The following is an 11,600-nucleotide window of genomic DNA, read 5'->3' on the forward strand; positions in this document are numbered from 1 at the left end:
CCTCATGCCTGTCATTAAGCTATCATTAAACTCTGTGGCTGTGTCTTCACAATGCGCAGATGACCCATGTGGACTCAAATCAGAGACGCTTGAATTGGCTGGGATCCCATAGCACCATGAACTATTGCTAACTGCACCGTCAGGGTTGCCCAACAGCAAGAACGTCAACCAATAGGTGCCCTTAGGCAGACAATTATTTGAAAAGAGGAAGTGTGCAGAAGGCAACGGTGGTAACTGCTGGCACTCTATAGGGGAAATAGTTAGAAATGTCTGCCTGCTGATCGTAACTAGAATAGTCTTCCAGTCAAGCTCAGCTCCTGGTGATTTCAAGGAAACATCAACGCAGTTTTCCTGGGAAGAGTAGGGAAACAGTTTTTGCCATTGCCTTGACCGGGATGTCATTCAAGGTACCCTTCCCCCATAGCTTTGGGATTTACAAGTGGTCTCCTATCCACTTGAAGAAGAGAATGAAGCTTTGCAAAGGTCGCCGTGTTTCTGTTGTTGCTTTTTCCCCTCGTGGTTTTGTGTAATCTAATGAGGAGAAAGGGAGAAAAGCGAGAAGAAAAGGCTCCTGGCGCGGCTTCCCCCGCCCGCGCGGGCTGGAGCGGAGTGACTCTTAGGGCGGCGGGACTCGGCACTCCCGCCGCGCTACATAAAAGGCAGAGGGAGGGCTGGGAGAGAAGTCGAAGTCGAGGCGGTGGACCCAGCAACGCTCCGGGTGCGGGCTCTTTTCAGCTGCCGCCTCTCTTGTCCCCCGTCTTTCTTTCCTTCCTTCCTTCTTTCCTTCCTTTCTGTGAGCCTTCCTCCCGCTGCCCATTTTCTCCCCGTACCTTCGTCGTCCTCTTGCGCTGCGATGCCTCCCAATCTCAGCGGCTACTACCGCTTCGTGTCTCAGGACAATATGGAGAATTATCTCCGTGCCTTGGGTAAGCGAACCTTCCTCTCCCTCTCTCTCTCGGTTTTGTTTTTCTCCTCTCTCCCGGCCGCCAAATGGCTCCCGATCAGTTTGCCATGCTGGTGATGAGTGCTGGCGGGACTGGTTGGCGCCCAGAGTGCTTCCTCTCGCCTCCACATGGTTTAGGGCAGGGGTCTCCAACCTTGGCAACTTTAAGCCTGGAGGACTTCAACTCCCAGAATTCCCCAGCCAGCCAGCTTTGTTGCAGTCCTCCAGGCTCAAAGTTGCCAAAGTTGGAGACCCCTGGTTTAGGGGAACCGCCAATCCTCGGATGGCAGTAATCTGGGCAGAGTTAAACTCCAGTATCTCTCTTTACCCCTAAAAGGTTATGGTAATCTCCTCTTCCTATGACTTTTCTTGATGGCACCAATCTAATCCACCTTGCCCGATTTCAGGAGGGCTAAGCAGAGATGCTCCTGGCCAGAACTTGGATATGGCGAAGCACCAGGGAGGAGCAGAGCTGACCTTACGACAGAATACAGGGAAGCTGAAATGCCTTGGCAAATCACTTCCACCTTATCAAGAAAACTACTGGGTTGAATCTACATCATCACCAGGGGCAACGACTGATTCATGGAACTCTTGCCCTTCCCCAACAATTTATAATCAGTATAAATTTATATTATGAACCCCCCAGCTCAGTGTGTTTCTAGAGGACCACAGCACTTTCAAATGCAACCTTACTGCTGAATTAGAGATGGGGGAGAGAAATCTGCTCGGAGGCCTCAAATTAATTCCTGGCAGAAGTGAGATTTAAATGGGGATTTCCTGATTTGTAGCTCAGGGGTTTAGTCATTGCTCTGTTTTTTAGGGCAGCTTGGTGAGAAAAGACTTGGCTATTTAAACAATTGAGTTAAAAGGATGGTTTGTCTTTGATTCAGATGTGTGTCTTTTACTATGTTTGCTGCCTTGGATTGTGGGGGAGGAGGGAGGGAAGGAAGGTGTAAGTTAAACTGAGATTCTTGTTTTCATCTTCCTTTATTACTTGGCCAAAATGAGGAAGAACTGAGGTAATGCATACAGGGAAAATTGATAGCAAGGACATGGATAACAAGGACATTGTTACTTGCTACTTATTCCCATTGCCTTTGCGGTACACAGACACCATCCTTCAACATTTATTTAACTTTGGTCCTCGTTAGATATCAATGTGGCCCTGAGGAAGCTGGTTTGTCTCCTGAAGCCAGACAAGGAGATCGTCCACACTGGTGACCATATGACTATTCGCACCTTAACTTCTCTGCGAAACTATGTCATGGACTTTGACCTTGGGGTTGAGTTTGAAGAGGATCTGGGGGCAGTAGATGGACGCAAGTGCCAGGTAAGAGACAAAGGCTTTGGTGAAATGCAGGGAGAAATTGGGTCAGTTCCATAAGAAAGAGCTTTTGGGTAGAAGAAACACATTGTTTACACTCAGATCCAGTTGAGTTGAACTGGATCAACAAAATTCTTCAGAGGCTGATTTTCTGCCAATTTCCAAGCAAGCAATAGGGAGTTAATTTATACATTAATTCAATCTCCTTTATACAACTAACCCAATTTTATAAGTAGTTCGTTTACACCAGGACTTTTAAAACTATTCTTATGAGCAGTCTCTGTGCTGGTTGCAGAATTTCCTGCTCCCAAGACCTATAAATCTCTCATAATAAACTGCTCACATGATGAAATAATTTGGACAAGTTTTTAATGCAAGCTAGAGCTTATCCATTATGTAAAATAAGCTCCATTTTAGCGGGCAAAACTTGTGATTGGTGATAAAATGCATGTTGTAACAGACACTTAATGTCTCTTTCTTTCTGCAATACCAGGCAAGCAACAAAGAAACAAACAGGAAATTTATTAAAACCCTGATAACTCTGGATTGAATTCAGACTAATGCTGAGTAGTTTTGAAGGTAGAGCCAGGCACACCACTACAGCTTAATGAATACTTTAATTTATTTTGTGAATGAATCATTTTATCCATTTTCATAAATGAAAGATGGATAAACTATTCATCAGCTAAGTCAACCTGGTCTTCTTTAAAACACATGGGATTATAGTTCCCATTGTTCTCGGCAAGTTTGCTTAGATTGGGCTAAGCATATTGTACTGCCTTAAAAAAACTTTCTTGAAAGGAAGTTACAATGCAGGGGAAAGGACAATGAATAACCCCTAGGGTTTAGATAGGGTTTAGATAAAAATATGTCAAGTATTTAAAGTGCCTGGAGTTATTATGGCGATCTTCAACAACACTGGAAGTTAGCCAGTATTTCTTCAGATTGCTGACGGAGTTCAGAGAAAATGAATGGCTGAACGAAAAAATAAAATTTGGATTTTAAAAATGATTAACTCATATATGTGACTTTGAACCTTGGAAAAGTTAGTGAGAATTGTGAGTTTGTCTAGTATTTTCTGGTTAAGAGCTAAACGTCATACCCATACCCTTTGGGTGTTTTCAAGTCAGAAGACAAAAAAAAAGTCTCAGTGTTAATGGAATAAGTTGCACATCACCTGTAACCCACATTCAGCACATATTTCTCTTTCCATAGATCAGCCTTCCCCAGGCTAGGATCCCATGGCCCAGAGGGTCTACAATTTCATTGTATTGCTGTGCTGGCTCCGACTGTCAAAAGTTGTGATTTCTCACTTCTGGAGTGCATTATGTTGGAGAGGAGATAATATTTTGTACCTAAACAAAAGATTTTCATTATAGCATGGATTTAGAGAGGGGCGTTGCTTTTATTTTGTTTTGTTTTGTCTTTCTTGGTTAAAGAATTGGGAAGAAATCCCTTTTTCTTGGGTTGGTCTAGGGTCCTTATCTCAAAATAAAGCTTAAGAATGTAGATGGAAGATAGGATTTGGGCTTCTCTCCCCTCCAGCTATCTGGAACAATGGCTTCCTTTGGCATTATGGGAAGCTTATTTTTTTCTTAACAGAGTGGCTCAGATCTGGGGAAATCAGCATGCCCTGAGGGGGGGGGGGAATCAGAACAGTTATGAACAAAAATGTTTGGAAGCTTAAATTCTGTCATGTACACGCTTTAGTCATGAAGTAAAAAGGCATCTTATTTGGGGTCTGCATCTACCCAGGTTTAGGCAGAATAGTTCCTGTGGGGATTTGCACACGTAAGACTTTTAGGCATATCTTCACTCCCCATTTCTGTCTGTAACAAAATCAACAATGCAGTTAAGATAAGACTTTCTCCTGGTATCCTGGATGGCTGCTTGAACAGCCATCCTGCATTACCCTGAGCTTCTTTTATTTTACGGCATGTTCTGTCTTGTTTCCAGCAGAAGGCCCTTTCCTATTTCAAGTGATGTCATTGACCCTTTCTCTTCCCTCCCCCCCCCTCAACTTGCTTTCAGACAACTGTTTACTGGGATGGAGATCAGCTGGTGTGTGAACAGAAGGGAGAGAAACAGAACCGAGGCTGGAGGCACTGGCTAGAAGGGGATGAGCTGCATCTGGTAAGGAGGAATAAGCAATTTTCCTACTTCCGCCCCCCCCCTCCCATTTTCAAAAGCACAGAATGGGTCTTCTTCCCCACTCCCAGCTCAGTAAAACCAAGAAGTCAGCCAACTTCTGTGTGCTTTCTCAGGGAGTCAATGGCCTCTTGACAAAAACATCCTTCCCAAGAGTTCAAAAGTTCAGTCCGCTGAGCAAGGGAACCACCCATTGTCCGCACTCTTCTTTGAAATTTGACCACGGCTCCTGGGGCACCAGGGAAGGGAAGGAAATCAAAGCAGAGCATCCCTCTGCCTGACACTCAGAATTTTAGCCTTTTTACAGCCGCCCTCAGGTGAGTGGCTCCAGTGGCAGTTTGGCAGAGATGAGCTTTCTGAGCTGTGTCCTCTCTATGCAGTTCATGGCCTTTCCCTCTAGCACAGGCTGCTGTATCAAGTATGTAGAGAATGCTGACATCTGGACTTGAATAAATACACAAAAAACTTGTAAAAAATGCGAATTGTGATGATTGTGCAGAGAAAAAGTGGGTTGCAGTATGTTCTGAGAGATAGCCCTTCTTACTGAAAAGTGTGCCACAAATTTCCAGAAAATATAAAATGCCTTGAAAGTCAGGGGCGATTTGATGAGAGTGTGAGAAAAAAGATTCTTGGTGGTATAAGATAAGCATCCCTCTCCCCAAATCTCCCCATCCAATAAAAATCTTAAGCATTCTTTACTTAAAAAACACTTAAGTAATGTTTTTGCATTTTTAAATAATCTCACTAACTATAGTGTACTTTACAATAATGGTAACTTAATTATGAAGCCACATCTTTAATAATGGAATATTAGACTAATAATAAGAGTACTAAATTAGGCATTCTCTTCAGTCTCATCCCAAACCATATGGACAGAATATCCTAACTACAATTCTACAGTGTTCTTCAGCTCACTGGCACTCCCTAAAAGCTAGAAAGTTAGAAAAGATTAAATCCAAGCACAACCAATTGCAGACTTTCACGAGGGAACAGCTAGGTGAAAATTCATTTGCACTTTTCAGCATGGAATAGGTAGGTGTTTCTCTAGCCAGCCACTGGGGAATTCTGGGAGTTGAAGTCCTCATGTCTTAAAGTTGCTAATGCTGAGAAACACTCCTTCCAACTAAGAGGTGGAGTTAAGTAATTTTAGACTCCGAACTTCGTGGTTTTTCCCCTTCTCTATAGAGGAAAGCAAACTTGTGGAATATGCCAGCTCTGATAGGTAGGGGCTGCTTGCTCCAGAATCCCCCCCCCAAATGGCATTCCTGATTGAAACAAGCTGTTTCTGTACTATAGTACAAATCCATATATTCTGAAAGAAACAGTAAAGTACTTAAGATTGTGATGGAAGTTTTCTTTTGAAATTAAAGTGAATGGGCACGAATACCTTCTCAACTTCCTAATGGATTGTCTCTCCTGTTGATGGTGGTGGAGGGGCGACAGGTTTGAATCAACAACCTATAAGATTTGATCAAGTAGCTACTTTTAAAAGCAAGAAGGGGCCCCAAGGGTGGAAACTTGGGCACAAGACACATAGTACAACAGAAATGTCATTTGATTGACTCTTTCCCCATGCCCCTGTTGCCTTATTTTAGGATAATTAGATTACTTTTGTAGATTTCAAAGCAGCCGGTTACTAAAAGTATCCATGCAAATCTTTTTGTAGGCCTTTGAAGTTAGCCGTGTATCATCCCCCCCTTTCCCCAGTATCTGACACAACAGCCTTATGCTTCAAAATCTTTTTTGTGAATGTGTCCATTTTTGTGAATGTGTCTATTTTGAGCAATACAAACAGTTTTTGTAAACTCTTTTTTTTCCACTGAAAGGTAGCTTGGGACATTGTTTTCAGCACTTTCCTTTAATATATGCATAGAGAATTGTATATCTGGAAAACTGTGAATTAATGAAGAAGGTTGTCTGTAGGTTTGGAAGGTGCAAAGTGGAGATGTTCACGCTGAGATTTCTGTTGTATTTCTATTGATGGCAATTGTTTTTGTGCTAGGTACAAATAAAAACCAAACTGAACCTATTGGTGGCTGGCAGATGACCGTTTCCTCTAGGGATTCAAGCCTCACTGTATTTCCTGCTTCTTGACTGACTTTTTTTCTTCTAGCGCATGACAGCAGAGAATGAGGTTTGTGTCCAGGTTTTCCAGAAAGTGAAGTGACCTCAAACATCATGCCTACCTGCTGTGATGTGCCAACTTCCAGATGGATCTGGTATTGGAGACCAAACCAGATGCAGAATCAAGCCAACTATTCATATCTTTTCCTAACCTTTCATCTTTGGATTAAAACAATATAGATGACCAAATGTGTGCATTTTTTATTGATGACTAAGACATTTTAACAAATATGCTTCCAATCATCTTCTTGCTTTCAGGTTAAAACTTCTATGCTTAACTATTTCTCTCTGAGGTAGCAGATTGTAATTTGACTATGTCATTATAATTTGGAGTGGTGGGGCCTCATGCAGCTAATTATTTATCCAAACCCAAACATCTTGTAATGTAGCTGCAGTTTGAGAATATGGGTTCTCCTGACAGTACAAAAAATTATCTTTGCAAATATATTGTTACAGAGCCAGATTTAGTGCTGGGAAAAGACAGCATCTCACATAAATATGGCCAGGTAAGTGATAATGTCTTTGCATTAGGAAAAAAATTAGCAAGAAAGCATATGCTGGCAACCAAACTCTTCTATAGATGAGGACAGAAAGGAAAGGATTTTCTTTTTGGATTGGAGAAATTAACAGCAGCAGAGTTGGAAGGGACCTTGGAGGTCATCTAGTCCAACCCCCTGCGCATGCAGGAGACCTATACTAGGGATTTGAACTGCCCGAACTGTCAACCTTTCTGATTAACAAGCTCAGCGTCTTAGCCACTGAATTGAGCAAGCATTGAAAAAAAGGAAACTGGAACTTTAAGAAAGAGAAATCCTTTCAGAATAAGAGTTCTGGCATCCTAAGCAGGAGAAGGAAGTGATTTATCACATCAAATTCTCTGCCTGAGAACTTTGGTAAGAGGAGAATGTTAAATAATGAAGGGAGCCATGAAATCCTTTCAGTTTAGGAAGGAAATAGAGTAACACTGATGCTCGATAAATCAGAGATGAATAGCACAATGCTACTCTGGAAGCTTCTTAAAGGTTTGCTTTGGCCAGGAACAGAAATCTTGCACATGGTCGAAGGGAAGGTAAAGTTTAGCAGTTAGCATATTGGATTTGCTGCTTGCAGAAGTATGGCTCTGTGGTTTTCCAGAAATGTATTCCTTGCTGCTGGTTTCAGTACTGATTGATCTGATTGATTTTTTTAACTGCATTCTGCAGACATCCCTGACTTTATTCCAGGCACTAACATTTGGCAATTCTGCCTCCTTTTTTTCTGTAACTGCTGAATCTACCTGCACAAATACATCTACATTTACCAAATCTCCTGCCACATATACATCATGTGCCCCGTCCACTATCATATACTCCCCTTTCCCCTCAACTCATATAAACCACAAAGAAGAATTCCATGCTAGTAAATACTCTGGTGGCTCAGACTGGTAAGACAGTCTGCTATTAACAGCAGCTGCTTGCAATTAGTGCAGGTTCAAGTCCCACCAGGCCCAAGGTTGACTCAGCCTTCCATCCTTTATAAGGTAGGTAAAATGAGGACCCAGATTGTCGGGGGCAATAAGTTGACTTTGTATATAATATACAAATGGATGAAGACTATTGCTTGACATAGTGTAAGCCGCCCTGAGTCTTCGGAGAAGGGCGGGATAGAAATGCAAAAAAATATATATGAATAATTCAGAAACTCTATGGAGGAACAAAAGGCATTCAGCTTCATTGTTTCTTTTTTTAAAATGTTAGCCTTTGAACTCTAATGTTTGTGAAGTGCTATCATGCCTGATAACCAACCTTATTAACAAAAATTAACTCATCAATTGATAACACAACCATACTCAGTGCATTCAGTGGCCAGTTCTCATTGGAACTACATCTACATGGAGGGAAGCAGTGGGGTACCTCAAAGTTCTGTCTTAGGACCAGTACTCTTCACCATCTTCATAAATGATTTAGATGGGGGAAATAGAAAGGGAACTCATCAAATTTGCAGAGGATACTAAGCTGGGGGAAATTGCCAACATTTTAGATGATAGGCCCAAGATTCAGAAGGACTGACAAGTCCTTCCTTTGACTGGCCCTTACTCAACAAAATGCAATTAAGTGCTGAGAAAAACAAGGTCCTACACATAGGCAGGAAAAACCAAATGCACAGTTACAGAATAGGTGGTGACTCAACAATAGCAACTGTGAGAGGGTCCTAGGTCTCCTAAGACAGGGGTCTCCAACCTTGGTCCCTTTAAGACTTGTGGACTTCAACTCCTAGAGTTCCTCTGGGAGTTGAAGTCCACAAGTCTTAAAGGGACCAAGGTTGGAGACCCCTCTCCTAAGAGACCGCCACAAGTATGAGGCAGCAGTGTGCTCCAGCTGCCAATACTAGGTTGCATCAACAGAGGGATACTATCAAAATCATGTGAAGTGATAGTACTGCTTTATACTGCATTGGCAAAATCACACTTGGAATACTGTGTCCAATTCTGGTCACCACAATAGAAAAAAGATGTTGAGACCTTAGAAAGAATACAGAGAGGAGCAACAAAGATGATAATAGGGCCTGGAAAGAAAGAAAGAAATAGAATAGAATTTTTATTGGCCAAGTGTGATTGGACACACAAGGAATTTGTCTTGGTGCATATGCTCTCAGTGTACATAAAAGAAAAGATACGTTCATCAAGGTACAACATTTACAACACAATTGATGATCAATATATCAATATAAATCATAAGGATTGCCAGCAACAAGTTATAGTCATACAGTCATAAGTGGAAAGAGATTGGTGATGGGAACTATGAAACGATTAATAGTAGTGCAGATTCAGTAAATAGTCTGACAGTGTTGAGGGAATTATTTGTTTAGCAGAGTGATGGCCTTTGGGAAAAAACTGTTCTTGTGTCTAGTTGTTCTGGTGTGCAGTGCTCTATAGCGTCGTTTTGAGGGTAGGAGTTGAAACAGTTTATGTCCAGGATGCGAGGGATCTGCAAATATTTTCACGGCCCTCTTCTTGATTCGTGCAGTATACAGGTCCTCAATGGAAGGCAAGTTGGTAGCAATTATTTTTTCTGCAGTTCTAATTATCCTCTGAAGTCTGTGTTTTTCTTGTTGGGTTGCAGAACCGAACCAGACAGTTATAGAGGTGCAAATGACAGACTCAATAATTCCTCTGTAGAATTGGATCAGCAGCTCCTTGGGCAGTTTGAGCTTACTGAGTTGGCGCAGAAAGAACATTCTTTGTTGTCCTTTTTTAATGATGTTTTTGATGTTAGCTGTCCATTTGAGATCTTACGATATGATAGAACCCAGAAATTTGAAGGTTTCTACTGTTGATACTGTGTTGTCAAGTATTGTGAGAGGTGGAAGTATGGAAGGGTTTTGCCTAAAGTCTACCACCATTTCTACGGTTTTGAGTGTGTTCAGTTCCAGATTGTTTTGGTTGCACCACAAGGCTAGTCGTTCGACCTCTCGTCTATATGGGGATTCGTCATTGTCTCGAATGAGACCAATCACTGTTGTGTCATCTGCGAACTTCAGTAGCTTAACAAATGGATCATTGGAGATGCAGTCATTGGTATACAGAGAGAAGAGAAGTGGGGAGAGCACACAGCCTTGGGGGGTCCCTGTGCTAATTGTACAGGTATTTGATGTGATCTTGCTTAGCTTCACCTGCTGCTTCCTGTTTGTTAGGAAGCTTGTGATCCACTTACAAGTCTGTTCCGGTACCTGTAGCTGGTTTAGCTTAGTTAGAAGAATGTCTGGAATGATGGTATTGAATGCTGAACTAAAGTCTACAAAAAGGACCCTTGCATAGGTCTTTGGAGACTCAAGATGTTGTAGGATGTAGTGCAGAGCCATATTAACAGCATCATCTGTTGATCTATTTGCTCGGTATGCAAATTGCAAGGGGTCTAAGAGCGGATTCGTGATGGTTTTCAGGTAGGAAAGCACTAGCCTTTCAAAGGTTTTCATGACTACAGATGTTAGAGCAACTGGTCTGTAGTCATTCAGTTCCTTGATGGTGGGCTTCTTCGGCACTGGGATGATGGTAGAGCGTTTGAAGCAAGAAGGAACATAGCACATCTCTAGTGATTTATTGAAAATATGGGTGAAGATGGGGGCCAATTGGTCAGCACAGACTTTTAAGCAAGAAGGAGTTATCTTGTCTGGGCCTGGAGCTTTTCCTGGCTTTTGTCTGTGAAATAGGTCCTGCACTTCCTTTTCTGTGATCACTAGGGGTTGTGAACCCAATGAAATGGGGTCAGTTGTAGGAGGCTTGGCTGTTGTTGGTGTGTCTGAGATGGGGGTTGTGGAGATAGGTGGCTGTAGTTTCCTTTCAAACATGCACTAAAACTCATTCAGGTCATCTGCCAGTTGTTGATTACCTTCAGCCTGGGAAAGAGGTTTGCCATAGCCGGTGATATTTTTAAGAGTTTTCCACATGTTTGCTGGTTCATTTGCTGAAACTATACTAGATGGCGAACAATTGAGGGAACATCTAGTCTGATGGAAGAGAAGGATTATATGTGATATGATAGCAGTCTTCCAAGAGCTGATGGGCTATTCCAAAGAAGTAGGGGTTGACCTATTCACCAAAGCACCTGAGGGCAGGAAAAGAAGTAATGGGTGGAAGATCATTAAAAAGGGATTCAGCCTAGAACTAAGAAGAAATTTCTTGACAGTGAGAGCAATTAATCAATAAAACTGTCAGGTCTGCCTCCATTCAAATCTTAGGAAAGAAAACCCCCAACTCCATAGATTTAGAAAAAAAAGGTACTTTTATTAGGAATGAACTGATAGCAGCAAAATCAAAGTCATCCCAAATCCCTCCTCCCAGGGTCTAGCTTTAGCCCATAAAGACCAATCAGCATTCAATATGATGTTATGGGAAATCTTTTCAGCAGATCCTGGATGCCTCTGGAGGCAAAGGATGGTTGGCCTTGGAAAAGTCCAAACAACTCCACTCCATTGATGGATACCAATCCTCCCGTCCAATTCTCATGGGAAGCCTTCAAACCAGCTCACTTCCCCACCTCAAATACAAACCTCCACCCCATCCCATTTCCGTGGCAGTGA

General features: G+C 42.2%; 1 protein-coding gene across 2 annotated transcripts; it reads left to right on the plus strand.

The window, feature by feature from the left end:
* Positions 1-217: 217 nt before the first annotated feature.
* On the plus strand, positions 218-6,731 carry RBP5 (retinol binding protein 5). Of its 2 annotated transcripts, none has more exons than XM_058173384.1 (4): positions 218-407; positions 2,098-2,276; positions 4,302-4,403; positions 6,532-6,731. In XM_058173384.1, exons 2-4 carry the CDS (start codon positions 2,172-2,174, stop codon positions 6,583-6,585), a joined length of 261 nt encoding a protein of 86 aa, XP_058029367.1. In that variant the 5' UTR covers positions 218-407; positions 2,098-2,171; the 3' UTR covers positions 6,586-6,731. The 2 variants fall into 2 exon arrangements, with proteins under 2 accessions (XP_058029367.1, XP_058029366.1); XM_058173383.1 differs by lacking the exon at positions 218-407 and adding an exon at positions 664-926.
* The last annotated feature ends 4,869 nt before the right edge of the window (positions 6,732-11,600 follow it).

The sequence above is a fragment of the Ahaetulla prasina genome, chromosome 2 (assembly GCF_028640845.1).
Source record: "Ahaetulla prasina isolate Xishuangbanna chromosome 2, ASM2864084v1, whole genome shotgun sequence".
NCBI lineage: Eukaryota > Metazoa > Chordata > Lepidosauria > Squamata > Colubridae > Ahaetulla > Ahaetulla prasina.